The sequence below is a fragment of the Phacochoerus africanus genome, chromosome 16, assembly GCF_016906955.1.
Source record: "Phacochoerus africanus isolate WHEZ1 chromosome 16, ROS_Pafr_v1, whole genome shotgun sequence".
NCBI classification, from domain to species: domain Eukaryota; kingdom Metazoa; phylum Chordata; class Mammalia; order Artiodactyla; family Suidae; genus Phacochoerus; species Phacochoerus africanus.
In genome coordinates, this window is record NC_062559.1 from 2,470,038 (window position 1) to 2,493,692 (window position 23,655).

The following is a 23,655-nucleotide window of genomic DNA, read 5'->3' on the forward strand; positions in this document are numbered from 1 at the left end:
GGGACACGCTCTGTGCCACCGTCACGCTGGAGACGAGCAGCAGGATCACGGGTTCAGAAACATGTTCCGAAACACGGCGACCTGGGGCCAGGCCCCTTCAATCCCAGACCCCAACGTGCTCCCACGTTCTCAGGCCAGCACAGCCTGGCTTGGCAGGTTGTGGACAGTGCCACCCACGGCCCCTGCCCAGGCGCTGCCAGCCCCGGCACGGTGCGCCCCTCATCGTGAGCGTGTGCCCTTGCCAGCCCGGGAACCTCAACGACAGCTGTGCAGCAAGGGTCTCCCCGAGGTGGCCACTTCTCCGCAGGGCTTTCCAAACAAAACCGACGCTACGACCACTGAGTGCCCCCATCCCCCACCGACATGGCATCACGGGCCTCAGGTAGGGCCTGGACCTTGACAGCTTTTAAAGCTGTCCAGGCTTCAACAACACTGTTCTGGGATCCTTTAAACAAGAGGAAACAGCTGATCGTTCTGGTCTTTTTAAATCAGGTAGTTATAAGGCACCAGGGCCTCCCGGATCAGGACAGCGGTAAAGCACAGACGCAGGAGGGCCCGGGCTCACCACGTCGTCCAGACGTCCTGCCAGAATCCTGCCCCAAAGGACAAAAATGACCCCCTGCTCCATCACAGAAAAGGGCGAGAGGAAGGCAGACAGGAATCAGAACGGAACCTCAGCACAGGAATGGCTGCCACGCAAAGGGAAAGAGAGAAAGCCGCAGCCCTTGGCAAAGTTCCGCAGCGGGTGACACGACTGCCCCTGGGAGGTGAGCTCTCCAAGTGGAAAAGGACGTTTCAAGAGAAGTCACACAGGAGGACACAGGGCAGAAGCTGCAAGGGACACAGGCTGGAAACTTGCAGTAAACAGCTGTGCTGAGGTTCTGACCCTCGCAAGTCAGAACATCAGTAACACCCGCTACCAAAGGCCGGCCTGCACGCCAGGCACCTGCATCTTCCTGGAAAACTCACGAGAGCCCCATGTCAGGAGAGGCCACTGTCCTCACTGCACAGGTAAAAATGAACAACCTCAAGGGCTTAACTCACGCCTACAGCCCCGCAGCACAACGCAACGCTTCTCCTTGCCCCGTGTCCTGAAGCACTGATGAGGTCACACACACCAAGACCCCCATCGACAGCACCCCTGAAGGCCAGCAGCCAGACGAGCAGACAGGACGGACGAGCGCACGACAGAGCTTTCTAGAAACCCTCACGTCATCTCACCAGACAAAAGGCAGCTGGCTTCTGCAGCAAGAGGGGCCCTTTCTGTCTGTGGAAAGGCGGAGGCTTCGGGAAAGCTACAGAGAAGCCCTGTGCTAGCAGCTGGGGGGGGCAGGGGGCAGGGGCAGCTCCAGGACATAACAGGACGAGGCGGACACGCCGGGGAAGGTTGGCTTCAGCAGGGGCACAGACTGGACTCAGAGAGGGATCCAAGGAGGACGAAGGAGGGAGGAGGCCGGGCGGGGACGGCCCTCTTGGGCCGGGTAAACCTGGCCCCGACGGCTTCGCGTCTGCACACTGGGGCTCCGAGGAGGAAGCGGGGGCCCAGGCCCCGTCCTCCAGCCGCGAGTCTCTAGAGAGCAGCAGGCAGAGGAGGAAGGAATGCGGGGCTGGGCTTCTGCAGGGTGGTCCCAGGGCCCTGCTCGGCACTGCAGCAAACTGCACCCTCGGTTGGAGGCAACTCCCAGAATCATGACATCAAAAGCATCAGAAGAAAAGCGCTTGGGAGCTTTCAAAGCCGGGCAAGGACGGGGGCTCAGGACGGGAGCCCCTGTACTGTGCGCCCAGCACTGGGCGGACGGCCCGCAGGCTCCACGTTCCCAGGGGCCCGGGGAACAGGAGGTACCTTCTTGGGCGGGTGAATCCCTTGGATGCTCTTGATGGCTGGAGGGCCGGCCGAGTGCACGTGGGCCGCCACCGGCGGGTGCTGGGGCTGCGGAAGGGCCCCCTTGGTCAGCGTCACCTTGCGGGCAGGCTGCGGTCTCACTTCTGGGGATGGAGGGAGCCGCTGAGGCTGGCCCTCTGGGTGGTAACAGCCATCGCTCTCCCCTCCCTGCTGAAAGCAACAAGGCAGCACACTGGTGAGTCTCTGCACAAGCAGGCGTTCCTCCCCCTGCAGCGGGGCCACCCAGGTTAGTGTGCAACCGAGAAGCAAAGCCACCAAACCTGCCATTTCACCAGAGCCGCCAAGGAAGCGCCTCGTGTGGCAGGCATTTGGGTTTTGGTAATATTTTTGAAATGGGAAACTAAGATCTTTAATTACTTCACCCACTCAAGACGCCTAAAATTACTAAAGTACTGCTTAGTTCAGCGAAGCACTGCTTCCCTTCAACGCCACTGCGGACTCGCATGACACGCCTTGTCCACCTCGTGAGCCTCTCAGTAAAATCTGACAGTCTGCACAAGCAGTGGTGCTAAACTTCTGACTCCCACTCGAACCCGCTGGAAGGGCGTCGTCGCCCCGACCCCTCCCGCTGTCCCACTGGGGCTGGGGTGAAGCCTCGGTGCCTCCCTCCCCGCGGACACAGCCCTGGTCACCCCGCCTCCCGCCCAGCCGCAAGCGCCCACACACACACGGGCCTCTGGGCTCAGGCCTGTCTGGAACGAGGGCGGCCCAGCCAGAGCTCTGGGAAACTCAGTGAGGAAATTCCAGAGACAGAAGTTACCGCAGGCCCAGGCAGGTCCTGCTCGTGCGGCTGACGGGGACGGTGGGCGACCACGGGGAGGAGGAGCTGGGGCTGGGAGGGCTCGGCACCCAGGTGCCACCCCTTCCCAAATGGCTGGCAGACAGACCACTAAGCTCTGCAGCGACGGGGTTGCCTCCCTAAGCAATCAGGTGATGAAAGAAAAATAAGAAGGAAAGCTGAAAAACACTTTGAATGAAAGTGAAAACACAACACATCAAAACCAAGGGGGTGTAACTGAAGTTCTACGGAAAGGAAAAGAGATCTGAAATCAGTCATTTGAACTGTTATCTCAAGAGGCTTTTTAAAAAAAGGGCGGGGGGAGATCAAACCCAAACCACAAGGCAGGAAAGAAGATCACAGTGAAAGGCAATGAAATGGGAAACAGAAAACAGTGGGGGGGGGGGATCAATCCAACCAAAAGCTGGATTTCTGAGACCAACAAAATTGATAACCCTTTAACTGAACTGACCAAGGAAAAAGAGAACACAAATCACTAAAATCAGAAGTAAAAGAGGGATTTATCAAAATTGGCACCAAAGAAATCTAAACGGGTATTATGCTCAACATTTTATACTAGTAAGTCAGACAACTTAGATGAGATGGACAAATTTCATAAACGATGCAAGATCCCAAAACCGAATCAAGAAGAAAGAGAAAACCTGGGAATCTGAGAAGACACTGAATGGACACTGAAAACCTTGCACAAAGAAAAACCCAGACCCAGACTGATTCTCCCAATCATTAAAACAGACAAACCACTCATCTTACACAATCTTGCTCAGAAAACAGAGGCAGAGCCACAATCCACCCCATTCATTCTCCGAGGCTTATGTTACCTGACAGAAAAGGACATCCAAAGAAAACAAAGCCAGAGCTCCCGTTGTGGCACAGCAGAAATGAACCTGACTAGCATCCATGTGGATGCAGGTTCGATCCCTGGCCTCCATCAGTGGGTTAAGAATACAGCGTTGCCGTGAGCTGTAGTGTAGGTCACAGAGTCGGCTCCGATCTGACATTGCTGTGAGCTGTGGTGTAGGTTGCAGACTTGGCTCGGATCCTGAGTTGCTGTGGCTGTGGTGTAGGCCAGCGGCTACAGCTCTGATTTGACCCTAGCCTGGGAACCTCCCTATGCCACAGGAGCGGCCCTAAAAAGCAAAAGACAGCAAGCCACAAAAGAATAACCCTCATAAACATACACATGCAAAAAATCCTTACCAAAATACTGGCAAACTAAATTTAGCGACACAAGAAAAGGACCATACACAACCAAGTAAGATTCATCCCAGGAGTGCAAGGTTGGCTCAACACTCAAAAATCAACTGAAGTTATTAACAGGCCATAGAGGAAAGGACCCCATGACCACCTGTACTAATGCAGGAAAGGCATTCGCAGTAAACATTCTCAACGCTAGGAGCAGAAGGGACTTCTGTCAGCCGGATAAGAGCATCTACCAAACCCACCAGCTCACACCACTCTCCCTGTAAGACTGGTCGGGGATACTCAACCTGCACGGTAACCCCCCTGGGGGCTTTCAGAAGTGCATGAGTCTGGACTTTACTCCAGAACCACCCAGTCAGACTCCCTGGACCTGGAAACCCGGACACTCTTCCAGTGATGCTGTCCAGCCAGGGCTGGGACGGTTGAACCAAGTGGGTCCCCCCATTCTGTGACTCTGTGCCTCTCGCCTGTCAGCTGTAGTTGCCTGAAATGTTATCTTGCTGTGAGTTACGCCAGCCTGAAGGAGGAAAATTCCCCCAAAGGAAAACGGAAGCGCTCTGGAAAGGCAGGCCATTCTGCAGCACCGTGACCCACATAAACAGACTGCTTCCTACGCTTCTTCAGAGGTTCCCACGAGACCGTCTATTCCCAAAGGTGTGAGCAGGTACCCCGGGCAGGCAGGGATGGCCTATTCTCAGCACACAATCGTCGAAGTCTTTATTTTGAAAAACCATGCGAAGCCCCTAGGTTTGTATATGCTTAAAAATTTCTATACTTACTCCTGTCCTGAAGAGCCAGGAATCCATCACTATTATCTACAGTCCTACTGAAATGACACTAGTATAAGAGTCACAAATGCATGTGAGGTCGTACTGTCCTTGCAAACACTGATTTTTACACAGGCGGACACTTCACCTTGGTCCCCAGGCCCCAGGTGAAGGCTGCGTCTTAGATGCGGGTGGCACTGGGTCACCCAAATTCTCCACACAGCTCAGCTGCCTAACAGTCTCCTGACTGATTCTTCAACTTCTACCTTGCGGACAGATGCAGCCAAACGAACTGGCTGTGCAGCCAGCTCTCTGGGGAAGTCTTCCATTCCACGGACTCCGGGATGGAGATCCACTCCCTGCCCCTCGTCAGCGGGGGTCAGGGTCTGAGGACACCTAGAGCCTGTGCCATCGTGGGCGAGTGGTTTGGACTTCGGGGGGTCTGGTCTTTTGCTCACCATGCCAAAACTTCCTGTGCACACGGATGGCACGGAGATGCTTACTGAACAAAACAATAAACAGTAACGAGACACTGACACACTAAACAGCCCTGGATGTGCTCTAAAAAGTGACCAGTGTCTGGAGAGCAGGTCGCAGACCATGTCCATGAGCCCACTGTGACACTGTGACACTCAATGGCCAGCCCTCAGTTCGGCAGGCTTCTGCGCAGCAGAAACCCTTCTGCCATGCTGCCGAAATCGCTAACCAGCTCGTCCGCGTGCCCCACGAGGACGTCGCTTCCGTCCACATATGTGGGGCGCAGCGTGGTGAGGATGGGTGCTGGTTTTTTCTCCAGCAGTTCAATGCTAAAAACGAAATGACCTGGGCAGCAACCTCTTACCAGGAGGAGGAGATCTGCCTCCTCTAAGGCACATCCTCTGATAACTCCATTTGAGGGATGAATACACAACACTGTGGGGATCTCATTTTTAAACTGGGGGTGCAGAACAGACTTTTAGCTGATAAACACCTCCAATAATGAAAATTCTCTTTCTTGCCATGCTGAGTAAGCAACTGGTAATAACTTTTGTCTGACAATATTAGTGTCAGATCAAAACCCTGAAAAACAAAGTCCTAACCTTTATTTTCCTTCCAAGAAAAGTGGCTTTTTTAAAGTAGGCTTGATCTTCATGTCCCGTTCAGAAACACAGGTACAGGTGTCAGACAAAGCGTCTCCACCGAGAACTTTCTAAGAGCTCTCCTGAGAGACACAGGAAAAGGACGTCTCTGACTGGAGTTTCTGCAGTCTGGGGCTCTCCTTGCCCCCCTACATCCCTGCCCGGGGAGCTTCACCAGCTGGGAGCCTCACCAGCCAGCAGCCTGACCTGCTCGCTCGAGGGGCCCCTGGACCCGCACTCGCCAATCCCGAGGCTGCCCTTTCCTTCCCTCCGCTCGGAGTCTGTCCTGCTCCCTAGAATGGAGCCCTGGGCACTGGTCAGCACAGCGCAGGGTGAGAGGACACGGCGCAGGGCAGGGGGGTGCCTGGCACCTGTCGAGCCAACGATGAACAAGAAAGAGGGATCAGATCACAACAATGGCCGACTTGCAGCAAAAACTGCTACCGACCGCTTACTGACAAGTGGGGAGAGGCCTCTGGTCACTCACACGCAGGGCGTCTGACACCTTCCACAGCAGCAAATGATTAACAAACTTTTATTCTTTGCTTTTTTTTTTAAAGGCCGCGCATGCAGCATTTGGAGGTTCCCAGGCTACGGGCTGAATCAGAGCTGCAGCCGCCTGCCTACACCACAACCATAGCACCTCGGGATCGGAGCCAAGTCTGCGACCTACATACCCTACAGCTCACGGGAAGGCCAGATCCTTAACCTACTGAGCGAGGTCAGGGATCGAACCTACGTCCTCATGGATCCTAGTCAGGCCCGTTACCACTGAGCCACAACGAACTGCTACAGAGCCTTCCAAGGCGCTCTAGGCTCTCAAGCACCAGAGTTTGGGTATCGTGCAACGCAGTCCACTCATGGGAGGATGGATGGAGCTGCTCGTTGGATGTGTTCAATCTGACAAGAACAGCGGGGGTCTGGACAAACTCTGTTTTCCTTCCATCCTCCCTCAAGGTAAATACTAGTATTCGCACTTTGCAAATGAAAAACCCAAGGCCCTGGTCCCACAGGAAGTGCTACTGGGCTTTCCGTCGCTGTGGTTCCAAGCGGTTCCAAGCGGTTCCAAGCGCGGACTCCAGCACCACCTCCCAGGGAAGGAGCTCACCGTCACTGGCATCCTACTTTTAGCAAAGGTGGAAACAAAGGGACTATCACTCGATGAAATCATTTTCATTTAAGGAAGGATTAAAATCACATTCTGCCCTTACAGTTTTCTAAAAACCACGCTGAGGATTCAGGGCTTAAATATATCTAACATTTTATTGCATTTGTTTTTGGGTTTTTTTGGTCTTTTTTTTTTTTTAAGGGGCACACCCGTTGCATACGGAGGTTCCCAGGCTAGGGGTCGAATCGGAGCTGCAGCTGCCCGCCTACACCACAGCCAGAGCAACATCAGATCCAAGCCATGTCAGTGACCTACACCACAGCTCACGGCAACGGCAGATCCTTAACCCACCGAGTGAGACCAGGGATCGAACCTGCGTCCTCATGGATGCTAGTCAGATTCGTTTCTGCTGAGCCACAAGAGGAACTCCCTGTCATTGTATTTTTTAAGAAAAAACCAACTTTTTCTTTTTAATTGAGAGAACAATTATTTTCCTTCAAATTAGCACAATGAAAAGCTAATTCTTGGGAGAAACTATAAAGCCCATTGTTACTCCGGTTACCACTAGGAAACAGTCTAGCTATTAATTTCTGGGCTTGGCCGGAAGCATGTTTTGTTCCCCTGCACACACACACAGACACAGACACAGACACAAGGCGAACGCGAATCGAGCCAAAGAGAACCCACTCCTGTTTCTTCAGGAGTCCTCTTCCACGTGCACATGCAGTTACAGCACAGACAGTGGTCCCCAGATCGGCAGCCCTCAGCTATGTAAATTTCAAACACTGTCGATTCTAACTAAGACTTTCACAAACCTACTACCTTAACGTAAGGAAATAACTAGTCATCTGTGGATGGCAGATTACGTTCCACTTCAAGAAAGGAAATTCACTCTGAAAGTGAATTTCTCTAGGCTGCGTCCTTTGGATGCGGCAGTGGACGTGGACGTGATTTTAAGCATCTTTTACTTCCTCCAAAACAGATGAGGAGAAAGAAGTCTGGCCTGTCCTAGGCCAAACTTTAAATATTTTGGTGGGTTATTTCAGAAATGATTATCTCTTAATTAATACTATAAAAATGTCTTTTGAGAATAGTTTTTCTTAACTATAAGAGGCACTTCCTGAATTAAGTACGCCTAGGGAATACTTTTTATCAGCTTAATCTTTACAAAAAATGAGGTCTATAGCCACCAACATTAGCAGGACAAATTTATTTATTACAAATAGTTTAACTGTGTAGATAAAAACGCCTATTGATACTGTCAGGGCGTCCTGCAATTTGACAGATCAAATCTTATTTTCATTCTTAACCCCACGAAGAAGTGACATCAGAGACTCGCACTCGCTAGTGAGCAAACTGATTAATCCCTCTCTGTAGAAATCTCCACTCTTGATTACACCTATCAGACGTTAAGCGGCATTATTCTAGAGTGACAACACTTGACAAATTCCCCAATCATTTTTCCCAGCCTTTGTGGCCCTGCTAGCTTGTATTAACCCTGATGAAAAATTAATTTTCCTTATCTTCTTCTAAACCCCAAAATCCAAATCCGCCAAACTGGCAACTCTTTCTGTAAAGGTATTATGAAAGCCTCTGAAAGATTAATTGCATGTCTTCAGGTGACATTAAATTAATTTCTGCACTCATGACAGACATCTGATCCTGCGCACTGAGAGGACAGATAACATTGTCGGGATCACAGAAGGACAGCGGCTAGGGTCCCGGGGCAGCCTCTGAGGAATTCTCCTTCGATAAGGGCTACCTCGCTGTCACGCCGCTGCTGCCCATCTTCCGGCCCCCAGACCGCACCGAACAGGTTTCTATTAAGCACAACAATGCTGGGCCCAGCCCTGGGATCTTTAGAAAGCTCACTCCGAATCTGGGCAACAAATGATATGCATGCTGTATGACGTTCCTGAAGACACACACTGAAGGCTCTATTCTGTCTTTGAGACTACCATTTAAAGGAAAAAAGGCGAAAGAACAAACTGGTTAACAGCATTCTTATCCAGGCTCCTAGGTCAGGTCCTGAATTAAACTGCTGCAACATGACACGAGGCAAGAACATTCCACACTCGCCATGTGCATCTATTTCCTGCAGTAATTACCCTTACACACGGCAACATGCAAACCATGTAAGCAGGCCCTCGGATCTAAAATGTTTCCTGTAAAACTCCAGCAATGGGGCCACATGGGTTGAAATGAAACAAAATCTAAGGTTAAAGGGACCTTGTAAATGGGCTTCCTGGGAGGGAAAAAAGGGATTCAACTGGCAGGTCCATTTGGTTTTTGCCTGATGGTTGTAACACGGTACCGTTACTCAGGTGTGCTCTCTTACCATGCTACCTTTCAGAGATGAGCGAGGTTTGGGGAAATCTTTTTTTTTTTTTTTTCTTTAAAGGCTGCACCCGTGGCCTAGAGAAGTTCCCGGGGCCAGGAATCTGAGCTGCAGCTGCAAACTGCACTGTAGCTGCAGCAGTCCCAGGATAGAACCTGTGCTTCTGCAGCACCCAAGCTGCTGCAGTCGGATTTCTAACCCACTGCACCACAGCAGGAACTCTCTCCAGGGAAAAAAAAAAGGGGGGGGGGGGGGCAAGGCCTGTGCCCACGGCCTATGGAAAGTCCTGGGCCAGAAACTGAACCTGTGCCACAGCAGTGACCCGAGCCACAGCAGCAAACACGCTGGACCCTTAACCTGTTGAGCCATCAGGAAACTCTTGGGGAAATCTTTTAAAAGCCAAATGACTCAGCCTTTGGAAAAACAAACCGAAGCCCCCTGGCTCTGAGGGGATCTGATACCCCAGGATTCTCCAACCTCTACAGCACAGACCTACCCAGCTAGAAAGGAAAGGACTGCTACAAGTGAGACTGTGGCTCACCAGGCCAGAGCCCCCATGCAGGGCTGAAGCCCCCGGTTCTGGACAGCAGGAAGCCAGCCCTGGATGAGCAGCTCAGAAGAGCTGACTTTGCAGCACTGAGCGACAAGGCTCCAGCTCTTGGGAGGGGTCCTTGAGAGATGCCTCCAGGCCCACCTGTGCTGGGCCCCTCCGGGCGCCCCCCCCCCTGCATCAACACTATTTTTTTTTCTTTTTCTTTTTTTTTGTCTTCTTAGGGCAGCGCTTGCAGCATGTGGAGGTCCCCAGGCTAGGGGTTGATTAGGAGCTGTAGCCGTTGGCCTACGCCACAGCCATAGCAACTCCAGATCTGAGTCTCATCTGCGACCTACACCACCACTCATGGCAACGCCGGATCCTTATTAACCCACCGAACGAGGCCAGGGATCGAACCTGTGTCCTCTTGGATGCCAGTCAGATTTGTTTCCAATGAACCACGACAGGAGCTCCAAGGCCATTTCATTCAGAGGCAGCTCCCCCCACCGTCTGGTCTCCCCAGAGAGCTTCTCTATCATGAGCCCGCCGTAGTTCTGTCCCTCACAAGCTCACTTCCGACTCGCTAGCGCCTGACTCGCTTTTTCGAGGCCCTCTGGCAGAGCCTCAGGTTTGGGGACCGCCCAGAACCCCTGCATCACGTCAGCTTCCACCAGAAACCAAGTGGCCCAGGACAGCTGAGTGCCCCAGCCCTGCCAGGCGGCTGGGTGAGGGTCACAGGGTGACATCCACAGTGGGAGACATGCCTGCCTTGGCCTGGGTCTCCTGAGGACCAGTCATCACTGCAGACCCACCCAAGGCAGCTACATGAGACACAGGAGACAACCGGTGTGGTCACCTGAGTAGGGGAGAAGCCTCGGAGGAGAGCACAAATTTTGGCCGGCACAATGTAGAAGGATGACTGCTGCTCTGGTGTGTCCAAATTCTGCTTACTTGTGTCGTCTGAATACCTACAACCTACACCTATTACTTTTATAATCAGAAGTACAGGGGGAGAAAACACCGGGCTAACTCCTCCTTCACTGTTTTTGTAAAGAACTATAAACAATGCCTATATTTTTAAAGGAAGAAGCTACTTATTGTCTCAATTATTTCAACAAATGATTCTCAAATATTCACAATGTACCTGAAACTGTCCTGAATTAAGTCCAGAAACAGAAAATGAACTGAAGAGGAAACCCCGCCTCAGGCAGCAGCAGTGTCTGGCAGACAGAGCTCAGGCCATGTCCCCGAAGGGGCGGGCGGGCGAGCGGCGTGCAGGGCCGAGGAAGGGAGCAGTGTGTGACCAAGTGCCCCCACGCCCACCCCGCGACTCTTTCTCAGACTGGAATCTCCAAGGAGCGGCACCTGCAGCATCTCTCAAACCGATACATCCAATCAAACCACAAAAACGGGTGGGTGTGCGCTCGCTCGCTCCCTCGTGCACCGCCCCTCCAGAGAAAATCGAGGCGAACTTCTGAGGAAGAGAGGAAACGTGCAAATGCAGACCAACTCCCCACGCAAGTTCGCACAGACAAACGGGGACCTTCTGCGTGAAGCATTTGACAGCTTTTTAAAAATAAAATACACGACTATCACGAGCGGACAGCTGGCTTTCCTGCTGAGGCGTTCTGTGCTTCTCCCATTTCTCTGTGTGGCCAGCAGAACAAAGGACTGTTGACTTAATTTGCTGCCAAATGCTTAAAATTTTCATTACCTCGACTAGGAGAAAGCAGTTGAATTCAGAAACTGCTTTCATTTTCTTAGGGAACACATTCTCCTTCCTTAACCCAAAAGGAAAGGGTAGTAACACCTACTGCCCCACCAGCACGTGCCAGGCACTGTGCCACTCACCTCGCCTGTGGGCGGACAACTTCACCCTGCAGCCACCCTGGGCTGGGGGGGGGGGGGGCTCAGCCTCCCCGTCCTGAGGCTCAGGTCACCTGATGCAAACACTGCAGACGGACCCCGTTTTCCCCTAAACCGGAAGACGGAGCTGCAGGCCTAGTTAAATCCCTTCACAAACAAATGTCCTGGGGCGCGTACTTGGTCCAATCCCATTCTCTGGTGTTTAACCACAAAGAATGGCTGAGGGTGACCGTAAATTTACAACAGGTAAACGGTTCACATTTTCATGTATGCTCTGCTATTACTTGAGTCTTTTTTTGGATTACGTATTGTTTGTGAACAAAATTATGACTTAACAAGGTTGCTCTTTCGGTGTCTGAAAATTAAATACTTAGAAATAGCTTTCTGAGAAATGAGCAAAGGGTATTTCCATATTTTAAGTAATAAAAAGAGAACCGCTCCATCAAAAACTTTTAAGGAGGCTACTTACATAAATAATGCTCAGGGAGGCACGTGCAAGTTCAGGGCAGCACATGCCAGTACCTGGCGCTCTTCAGAGGGGCACTCACTTGTTCCTTTTACATCTCACCTGACAAATTCAGACGGTAAAACATAAGTCGGCTGAGACTAAAGTTTACCCAGACACTGATCGGCCTTCTAACAAACGGCCTCTCTAAATTTCCAGTCCCTCAGGACGTCACCTCAATGGTTTTCTGCTGCTGTTGTTACTGTTTTAATCTTTTTAGGGCCACACCCCCGGCATGCGGAGGTTCCCAGGCTAGGGGTCTAACTGGAGCTCTAGCCGCCGGCCTGCGCCAGAGCCACAGCAACACAGGATCCGAGCCACGTCTGCCACCTACACCACAGCTCACCGCAATGCCGGATCCTTAACCCACTGAGCGAGGCCAGGGATCGAACCTGCGTCCTCACGGATTCGTTTCTACTGAGATTCGTGTCTACTGAGCCAGGACGGGAACGCCTCAACCCAATGTTTTAAATACCAAGTCTGGCCTATTCTGATTTATACAGAAAAGTTCAAAGATACACTTATAGCACATGGCAGGTCAAGGCCACACCAGGATCCGGCTCTGCTGACTTTAACTCCACCAGGCTAGCGGCCACAGGGTGACTGTGACCAGGCCATTCCACGCAGGTTCTAGAGCAGGAACGACGACAGTCGGCCACTCTCCCACCCTGACGCCAGAGCTGATGCTCACCAGTCAGGATACTTTTTCGTACCTCTACATCTTTCTCAGCATCTTCTCCAGTCGGTCACTACCACCCGGCTTGAAGGGCAAAATGAAACCTAATCATCACCCTTATTCCAGAAGCCCCACTAAAAACTTCCTGAATCAACTCCAACTACCACATACTCACTGGAGACAGCAGACCATCACCCCTAATCTAGAACTAAGTAACGTTTGGAAAACAGGGGCAGCAAAAATAACTATTATAAACAATGGTAAAACCCACAGGGTTCAGAAGGCTCACTCTGAGTGTGTAGCTGAGTGGCCCCGGGCTACTAAGAGAGCCTCTCCGTGACGCCAACGCCTCACCTATAAAATGGAATAGATCCCATTCAAAGGGTGTGGATAAACGGTAGCTACTACTCACGACAGGGCATCGAATCAGGGAATCTGTTTCTAGAAGGGGTCTCAGGCACACTCCAAAAAGAAAGTGGACGTTTATGAAGTACCTTCTATGTGTTAGAAGGTTTCATTTATTCACAGCAACCTTACTAATAACTGCGTTTACAGACTGAAGACTGAGGCTCGGAGAAAGGAAATGACGGCTCGGGGCCCCACAGACAGTAAGGCAGAGCGGCGCGTCGGGCCTCGGGCCCTCGCCACACCACGGCGGACGCAAAGGAAACTCAGACCAGCCAACAACAAATACGTGAGGCCAACAGCCAGCCTGCGAAGAAGGAGGGCCCTGGGCACAGGGCTGAGTGGGAACCGACAGCAAGGAAGACGTCCCGTGAGGCTCGCTGTGAAAATGCTTCCTGTGTCCCTACCGCACCTCGGCTGTAAGGAAGAGCAGCTGTGGTAGGAAAAGACTGGAAACGCTCCTAGGCGGTGCTGGGGCCTAAAACCACTGCAAAGGAATGCGATGATGAGGGCAGATGACGAAGGGCTTGTCTTCAGACTGAAGCTCTCTCACCTTCCAGAAGACCCAGGTGAGTGAAACCCAAAGAGAAATGATCTGGTTACAGCAACCAAACATGGACAATGACAGAGAAGCCCTCCGTGACTCACGGGTGTCCACAGGTAAAAAGTTCACCTAGAGAAACCTAATTCAAGCGTACCACTTCCAATCTGCACACTGGAAGAAGGCAGCAAAGAAACTTCCGCTCGCCTGACAATCCTGGAGATGAGTATTTTTACTGTGACCGCCACCAGGGCCCGATCTCTAGACCAGCACTGGGCGCCACGACCGTCCCATATCCTGTCTGGAGACAAACGTCTGGAACGAGGGGATTACTAAATGCAAAAAACAATTTCCGCAACATAGCAGGTGCCAGTCTAGGTGAGAGAAAAGTGAAGGAGACAGAACGGACTCTCTGAAGAGAAATTTTCCCTAGAAAGCTTTATAGAAAGAATACCGTGTTTCTGTACTGAGAGAACATGAGGGCGTCCAGGGCTCGTAGCAAAATAGAAGACCATGAGCTGACAATGGACTCCTTCATTAAACAAGTAATTATAAACCTGCAATGCACAGACAAGGTTCAGCACAGGTACTATACCCAAGTCCATCCCCCCCAAATGCTAAGCCCCTGCCAGGGGTAGCCAGTCAGCTCCGGGGGCACAGCACAGCCCTTGGGCATTAACGCCACAGTTCTGACCAGCACGGACAGAAATAAAGTCGGGGGAATGAGCGCATACTTGGCACTTACAAGAACTGTCTCCTCTGCACGTTCTTTCAAATACTATTACCTACCAAAAAATCCACCCCCCCCCCCCAAATCCTTGGGGAAACACTCTGGCCTAGTTTGGAGATATGTAAACAAAAGACATTTATCCTCTGCCAAGTTGAAAACTGCCAACACGCTACTGGAGGAATTACTGGAATAAATCCTAAGACGCAGACTACGTTAGTCGGTTAACACTTAAAAATTAAAAGGGAGCTAAAAAAAATTCCAGTTTGCCAGGTTGCTGTTTTCAGGTAAAATTCCTCTGTTGTTTTCCTAAGTACTGTAATATGACACAGCATGACTTTGGAAGACGGTGTGATTTAAAAAAGACATTGTTTCCACCACAGAAAAGGACAGCAAACACTGAAGTATGTAAATTCTTCGCCTGCACCTTCTGGCGGCCAGTGCGCCTGCCCTCACATCAGCCACATGAGCACAGAGCACCACGTGGCTGCCCAGGGAAGAGGCTGGTTCCCAACCACGGCCCAGGGCCACCCTCAAGTTTATGACTCAAGTAAAAGAGACACCAACAAAGCACAACTAAAACAAAGTCAAAAGCAACAAGCCACACAGACACTGGAAACTGATGACCGCTTGGGTCTACACTGAAAGACAAATTCACACACTATTAAGACAATGTGATAGAAGACCGGCCATCCACTTCTCAGCATCCTGAATCACAACGAACAGAGGTGAGAGGAAACAGATGCAGTCTATCAAAAGCGTCTTCACGGCATGTGGAAAACCTCCCATCGACCGTGTACACACCTAGAAACTTTGAAAGCAATTAAAACTCACGAACTGATAAGCAGCCAACCGTCCTTAAGCCAGTAAAAACAGCTCGGGGCTCCTCGCGGCTCCCAGGGGCACTGGTCTCCCTGCGTGGCCTGAGAGCTGGAGGTCCTCTGCCCTGGACCGTGAGCTCTGCGCTTCTGAGGTCACCCCCAGTAGCTGCTCTGGTCTCAGAGCCTGTGTCTCAGGTTGTCCCCTTCCTCCCCGGTTGGTCACAAACGACTTGTGGCAGGGAGAGCAGGACAGAGCGGCTGCTGCCGAATCCAGTGTAATTCATAAAGCAAGAGGGGTGTCACCTCCCACGTAAGTGACGGCAGGGCAGGACTAAGGAGGCAAGTGGCCTACAGACACTGACAGAGACGCTGCTGCAACTCTGCTTTGCTTTCATACTGAACTCATGCAAACTGAGTGGAAACCTGCAGTTACAGTGCTTTGCTGAAAATGCTCTAGAACAGGCCCTGGTCAGAGGTAAAGACGTGCTCCACTTGTGAAAGCACGTGGTAGAATCACACCTGATTTCACTTCAGATTCTGTGGCTCCTCCTTTCCTCGAATGGGGAATGAGTAGAAAAGCGGACAGGAAACTGTCTTTGGACCAACGCTGCTGAAAAGCCAGACGCCCACGGCCCCGGCCCTGCCCATAGTTCTCCACTCAACCTAAAGCTACACACAACAAATTACTTGCTTTGTGGCAAAGGAAATTTTATTTTGAAAACAAACTTGACGGGCCTGTCATAAAGATCTACTACAAGAAGCTAAAACTGAGCGAGTCGCGCGGGGTTTTCCTCAAGCCTCCAAGGAGACGCGCGCACCGGGCCGGAGGCAGAATTTGCCCACAGCCCTGGCCGGCCGGCTGGCCGGCCTGCGAGGCAAGGCGCCCGCCCGCCCGCCCGCAGGGACGGCCCCCCCTCCCGCGCTCTGGGAACCGGACGCACGCACCCGGGACGGGACGCGCGGACTGTAGGAGGGGCTGGTAACCTCGTCAACTTACCCCGCCTGACAACTTAATCACCCTGACCTTGGAGCCGACGTGCGGCCCGTCTCCGCCGCCGCTGCTGGCCCGGTGCATGACAGTCCTCTTGGCGCCAGGCTTGGCCTCCGGGGGCCGGCCCTGGAGGGAGGCCACGCGGGCCGTCTGCGAGGGCGGGGGCAGGCCCTCCCCGTCGGCAGGCTTCACCTGCAGGACTTTGTGCTGAGCCGGACACGGAGGTATGCTTCTGGCCTGTCTCAGAGGCTTCAGTGACTTCATCTGCTGTCCTTGATACTGCGTGGGAGCACCAGATGGCACGAAATTTGACGTCTTGGGTGGAGCGGTGGAAAGAGTGACATCTTGGCTCTTCACAAGAAGTCTGTTTTTCACATTCTGTCTGACCTGTGCCCCCGGGAAGGGTAACAGCGGGTTACCATTGGCGGGCGCTGGGGAGGACGCCCGCTCTTCCTGCTCGGCCGGGGCAGGGGGGGCGCCGAGCTGCTGCTGCTGCTGCTGCTGCTGCTGCTGCTGCTGCTGCTGCTGCTGGGCCAGCCTCTCCAGCAGCTCCTTCTTCCTGGCACCCGCCTGCTGCTGGCGCCGCAGCTCCTTCTGCTTCAGGATTTCTTCCCGGAGGCGCTTCTGTTCCTCTATCTTTAAGCGGTACAACCTCGTTTCTTCATCTTCATCAGGAAACTGCAACAGAAAACACGCGAGGCTTGCTTACTGTGGCACACAAGCCAGGTGACCACCCCCGTCCACTTCGACAAACTCAGAAAAGGCACTTTCTAAAACCCCTTTAACTCCGATTTGAAAGAAGCCATTCAAAATCTGCTTATAGACTTTAAGTCTAACTCCTCCCTCTGGGGAGGGAAAAAAAATTACTCAGCTAAAGCTAATTTGGAAAATCTTATCAGAATATTAAAAATGAAATAATGTAAATTTCCACCCATTTACAACTTTGAAACCAATTAAACTATTCATTGAAGATATCAAAACATGTTTGAAATGGAAACTGCAACAGTAGGAAGGCCTCGCTGTCACAGAGGTTTTATCTGGCTCTTCTCTGACAAACCAACAAAAGGTGGGCTGTAAATGACCTGAAAGGGCCTGATTAGAACTATTGATTTTTCGTACAGAATTTTCAGCCTGATCTCAAACTCATTTGTCACAGAATAATTGCTTATAATGAACAGCACTAGTCAATCTCCCTGACCTTGAACTCATGCACTCTCCTCAGAATCAAAATGCTGCCAATTGCAGTATTGGAATATTAATGGTATATAAGGAATGCTTTTAATAGGCCAGGCCCAAACCATTCTGAAAGTCTATCAAAAGCATCTCTGTAAAAAGTCCAGTATTTTTCAAAAAAGCAAAGCATCCAAAGAAGAAAGTTTCAAGTTGAGCATTTGTTTAAAATTGTAGTATTTTTCATTTAAAAAGTCATAGACATTCTCATGCACAGATTCTTTATATAATAGGATTTAGCCTATCCAGAATTCAGCTGGTAACAAACAAACCTTCTAAGTTAGGAATTATAAGGCCAGGATGCAGCTAAAGAGCTGGCTGGTGCCCCAAGCCTGTGCACTGACCTACAAGACCCCGAGCCAAGCTCTCACCCAGGCCTGCTCATCATTTTAGAAGCAGTTCTGATCAACTCAGTCATCGAATTTCAAAGTCAAGAGCAGACTCCAAACCGCAAATGTGAAGCTGGATGAGCACTACACAGGTAGGTGCACAGAGCTCGAGGTGACATGAAGGGGAAGACAAAAAAACAGAAGTCCAAAAGGCACAGGGGCCAGGGCATCCTGGGGAACAGTAACAGGGCCAGAGGGTCCACCATATCAAACACAGAAATAATTAATATTCACTAGAATTTTTCCCCAAGTAATCAAAAAAGTTAAAATATATTTAAGAATCTAGGTAGAAATACTGGCCCTTTATTGTATCATTATCAATTGGGTGAAAATAAAATAAACCACATTTACCTAAGCAAAAGATTTTAAAAAGTAAAAGTTTAAAAAAAAAAAAAAAACTTACTCCTGGTTCCATTCTATGTGCACAGAAAATTAAAAGCAAACAAATTAAGACCCTCTAGTTAGGCTATGGCCACCTGCCAAGTTCCACTTCATGCACAAAGCATCTGTCTGATTCTACAGAAGCCTGCTTCAATCAACTGTCATGAAAGGGACCATCAGACTTGGCTAGTGGTATTCCTAGGGAAAAAGCCACTTTTCTCATTTCAGCCACTCGTATTAGAAAAGTGTATGTGGCTTCATTTTTCTGAGCCAAGTCTGTTTACTCCTATGCGTTAGGAGCCGGCTAGTAAAGTAAAAGGATACCATTTTAGCGGATTTCTTTTTATAAACTATCCCAATCCAGTTTGGAAATCTACATTACTTTTTCATATATTACTTTTAAAACTAGAATGTCATCCTTCTAATAAGATGTTATTCCATGTTAACTCAGTATTTTCTCTTTATACTTTTTTGATTTGGAAACATTACCCTGCAGCTGCTACAATAATTGCAAGAAAATCTGACACCCACCCACAATTTAGCTGATTGAAAGGTAAACACCAGCGTTAACTGGTTTTCACTCTGATTAAGAAAAACCAAAAACATGGACTCGCTTCGATCCTTCTCTAAGGAAACTCTTGGTGCCACTATTCTTTAAGACATTAACACATGGTGCTTATTACACCCCATATACATTTTATCAGCACGAGCCTAACTTCCACATACTGATCCTCTTCCATGTCCCAGGCACACACACCCAACAGGTAAGGACACGGAGGCGGGTGACACGTGAAGGGACCTGCCGAGGGCCACAGTGCTGGTGCCAGCGAGTCACTCCAAGGGCACGGTTCTAAGCGACGCTACGCTAGATGCCTGTGCTTTATCAACCTACACGATACAGATAATGCCCAGCTTTCACATCTGCCATTCTAGGAACAGCCCAGAAGTGAATCTCGACTGCAGGGAAGCAGTAAACAGGCATGCTCGTTTCTTTCACAGGACACCAATGGCCTCAAGGGGTTGTCCCAGGCATAAATTTTACTAATGTAAAAAGATACTCTTTTTAAATCACGCAGCTCGCGACGAATACTGCACCAAGACCGATCGGCCGCCAAGCAAAACATGACCAAGCAGCCAAAACGAAATCAAGGTGCAAAATAACATCTCAGGTGGAAACCATGCGGAATACTGATCTGCATTTATTATTTATTCTTACGACATTTATACCTATTTAGAAATCAGCAATAATATAAACAATGCAAAACAACCCCCCCCCCCCGCCGCCAGTCTTATTTAAAGGCCAGAAGTAAAAGCGGTCCCAAGCAAAAATGGTCACAGCGTAAAACCAGAGAAGGTCACAGGAACATGGCAGTGTATGTCAGGGTCCATGAGCCACATCTGGCCCCAACTTGACTTTGTCATAAAGTTCTACCAGAGCACAGCTGATGGAAGGTCCACCTGTAACCGTTTCTGTGCGAAAACAGCAGCGCTGAGTAATTATGAGAGGCAATCTAGACTATAAACCCTAAAATATTTATTACCTGGGCCCTTTAGAAAAACAGTTTGCTACGATCCCTGATACCTACAGATTCTGTAACACACAACTGCAAGTGTACAAACACGTAAGCACAACCAAACACTGCGACCAGTGGGAATGAAAGTGGATTTTGTATGAATACGGCGGTTGGGTTAAAAGGAGGACCCAGTCCTGTAAACCTGGGGGGACCTTGTGAGGGACTCAGTGGACGAGAGTAAAGAGCACAGGCTGACGACCAGGCTCTCCGTCTGAGACCAAGGGCCACTTTTAGCAAAACTGCGCCCTACCTCCGGTCCCGTTTCCGCTCCTTCTTGAGGCTGAACCACCGGGCTAACAGGCTTGGGCCTCGCCTCTGTCCTCCCCTGCGCGGTCCTGGACGCGGCCCCCGGCCTGGCGGGGGGTGACGTGCTGACGGCAGGTCTCAGTGGAGCCGCAGGGGTGGAGGAGCAGCGAGCGCTGCTCATTTCCATCACATGGGACGGGGCTATGGGCAGCTCACGCAGATTACTGTTTCGCGGCGCCGTCGGGGGCATCTGCTGCATGGGCCGTTTGGTTACATTCTGAGAAGCCGTGTTCTACCACAAGAAGAAGCAAAGTCGAATTACAACTGGACATTTGGAAGAAGCAACATAAAAAGGCACACTAGATTAAAAAAAAGTTTTCGCTGTCACTGGGTCCCCTAAACTCAGGCAGAACAGCAAATACAATGCATGCAGGTGTCCCAAGAAAAACTCCTCCCTGGAGGAAGACCCCTGAGGGTGTCGCTGGAGAGGAAGTTCTCAGGCACGTTCATCCTCGGGTTCTGAACAGAGACGCAGCCCCGGAGGGGCTGCCGGTGCGAGAGGCGGCCGGGGGCGCAGTCTGGCAGGGTCCTCACGGAGTGACTCCCGTCACAAGGCGCTCCCTTCCCTCCCCAGGCCTGGAACCCCGTTCTTACTTCACATCGTTGCCGTCTCAATGGTACTTTACGAAAGAGGCAGACATGACAACGGAGACTCCAGGTAGCTATTAAGTGACACGCTTGAGGCTCAAGGTCGGAACGAACAGAACTGAAGGGAAACCGAACGGCCTCACCTTAGAGCCTAGACCTCCAACCACAAGCCTCTCCACAGGGTGAGTAACTTACTGGAGGACAAGCCAGTGGTAACGACTCGTCTTTACTGTCTCGACGACAGGCATTCATCTCCCAGTTTCTTTCACTGCCTAACAAGCCACACATCTGCTAACGGTGCTTGAGAGCGTCACCGCGGGACTAAACGCAGCTCACCTCCCAGGACCAGCTGTAAGCGCCACGGAGGCAGGAAATCCATCTCTTTTGTTCCCTGCTGATTCCCCAGGAACTGGGGTGGCGCCTGGCAACAAAGGCCACTCAAGAAACTCTTCCTGAATTTGCTTACTTATGCACGCGCGCCCAAGGAGACAGAGATCGTCTAGGCAGCAAACAACAAGCCACTGGCAAAGGCAGAATCACCACCACCCAAGACCCCTTCCTAAACACACAGTACCATCTACCACTGCGGGAACAGCCAGGCACATGGCAGCCCTGGGACATCCAAGGTGTCCAGGCAGAGCGCTGAGGATATGGCGTGCACTTACATGCCTGAGCCCCTGGCGCTGGGGGCACTGCATCCGACTGCTGCTGGGCTGAGGCTGAGCCGCCGGCAGGTGAGGCCTGAACTGGGGCTGTGCCATGGGCAGCAGGGGCGGGGGAGGAACCGAGAGGTGGTGGTGGTGGTGGTGCTGCGGCTGGTGAGGAGGCTGGTGCTGCGGCTGCGGAGGCGGCTGGTGCTGCGGGGGCGGCTGGAGCGGGGGCTGCTGCTGGGGCTGGAGCGGGGGCTGCTGCTGGGGCTGCGGCTGCGGCTGGTGTGGGGGAGGCAGGGGGGGGTGCAGGGGCCCCTGCCATGCCAGAAAAGACAGAAGAAACACTTTAGAATCTCCATCGATGTTTCAATTCAGCCACTCCCTTCAAAACCTCAATGCCAGAAAGAATTCCACTTGGCGCTAAAATTTCATTTTGTATTTGCTGATGAAGGTAGTATTATCTCAAATGCAGAAAGAAGCTAAAAGCTACTCTCTCACATTTTGCATTTGCCCTACGTCCTTCAAACCCTGAAACATCAGGACCTGACCCTGAGGAAGTAACTAAGGTGCAAGCAAACCCGGCCTCAAGGGCGCTGCCTGCAGCTCTGTTGCTAATTCCAAAGTACCGAAACCAGGACCATTGACAACAACAGTGGCAACTGCAGAACGTCAACCTATGCGGTAGTTTTTAGTTACCGATAATTCACTGTCACAAGAAGGTCACAAACAACACTTTAACTAGGAAAAAGAAAGCATGGCGGGGGTTCCCGCCATGGCTCGGAGCCGTAATGAACCTGACTAGCAGGTCACGGGTTCGACCCCTGGCCTTCTCAGTGGGTTAAGGATCCAGCATTGCCGTGAACGGTGGTGTGGGTCGCAGATGAGGCTTGGATCCGGTGTTGCTGTGGCTGTGGTGTAGGCCAGTGGCTACAGCTCCGACGCGACCCCTGGCCTGGTAACTTCCATGTGCTGCAGGTGCAGCCATTAAAAAAAAGCAAACAGATAAATAAATAGTAGGTCAAGCATCTCATCATTATATGCTTAAGAGTAAACATCAAATACGAGAAGCAGCACACTGGGTGAGCAATATAGACCCAAGGCAGCTGGTGAAACACAACCCATCAGCAGAGGGCACTCAAACCTCTCCAACGAGGAGTGAGCTACGACACTTTCCCCACCACGACACACGGCAGGGACACAGTCTAACCCAGAACCGCGCTTCCCAGTACACCTCATATCAGTGCTACAGTGACAAACAAAAACGACAGTCACTTTCCCCATTTTCCCTGTGATTAAGGAGGTAAACAATACTGTTAAGTAAGAGAGTCTTTATGGAGTTCCTGCTGTGGCTCAGGTTACGAACCTGACTAGGATCCATGAGGATGCAGGGTCAACCCCTGACCCCGCTCAGTGGGATAAGGCTCTGGCACTGCCATGAGCTGTGGTGCAGGTCGCAGTCTCGGCTCGGATCTGGCGTTGCTGTGGCTGTGGTGCAGGCCGGCAGCTGCAGCTCTTGATTCGACCCCTGGCCTGGGACCCCCATGTGCCGCGGGTGTGAAGGAAGGAGGGAGGGAGGGAGAGTCTTTAATAAAGAGGACGCTGGAGTTTAATACCCTTGTTCTTTAAATAATCTCCACGTCAGAGTCGACCAGAGTCAAAACGTGAAACTTTCTTATGCGCACCGAGACACCAAGGCCCACAGCCCCGGGAACACGGGGGCAGGCAGCCAGCGATGCTTACCTGGAGACTAGGCTGGGTGTGCGTGGGCAGAAACGGCTGTCCCGGGCCCGGCAGGAAGGGCTGTCGCGGAGGCATGAAGGGCCGTGCGGCTGTGGACCCTGGCTGGCTAAAGTGAAGAAGGCCCACCGGCCCCGGCGGCTGGAGGGCTGGCCTGGCAGGCCTCTCCCTGGGGAACACAGGCTGCTGTCCTTGCTGATTAAACGCTGGCCCAGGCTGGGTGAAGGGCAAGGGGCTGGGCGTGGGCACAGGGTGACCACTGCTAAGAAGCGTGGGAGGAGGAGGTGGTGGAGGGGGACTTCGCTGTTCCAGGAAGAGATGGCTCGGAAATCTTGGTTCTCCTGAAACTGAACGGTGTTGCAACACTGTTAGCCTCTGATTACCCAGGACACACGCTTCACAGAAATCACTTTTATGCACGGCCTCACAACGGACAAAAGTCGCAAGTGGTGGCTGGGCGCGAATGGAAAGAATTCAAGACTTTGCTCCTTATGTCTTGATTT

At 51.5% G+C, this 23,655-nt stretch overlaps 1 protein-coding gene across 7 annotated transcripts in view; it reads right to left on the minus strand.

Annotated features, from left to right (window-relative positions):
• The window catches only part of RBM33 (RNA binding motif protein 33), a 112,527-nt gene that overhangs the window by 13,711 nt on the left and 75,161 nt on the right, over positions 1-23,655 (minus strand). For 2 of the 7 annotated variants that reach the window (XM_047763499.1, XM_047763494.1), the window contains 5 exons: positions 23,156-23,499; positions 21,431-21,730; positions 20,122-20,409; positions 16,304-16,975; positions 1,844-2,050 (listed from right to left, as the gene is read on the minus strand). In XM_047763499.1, coding sequence (XP_047619455.1) covers positions 1,844-2,050; positions 16,304-16,975; positions 20,122-20,409; positions 21,431-21,730; positions 23,156-23,499 — 1,811 coding nt within the window. Of the gene's footprint in view, positions 1-1,843; positions 2,054-16,303; positions 16,976-20,121; positions 20,410-21,430; positions 21,731-23,155; positions 23,500-23,655 lie in introns of all 7 variants that reach the window. The other 5 variants (XM_047763495.1, XM_047763492.1, XM_047763498.1 and 2 more) reach the window with 3 other exon arrangements.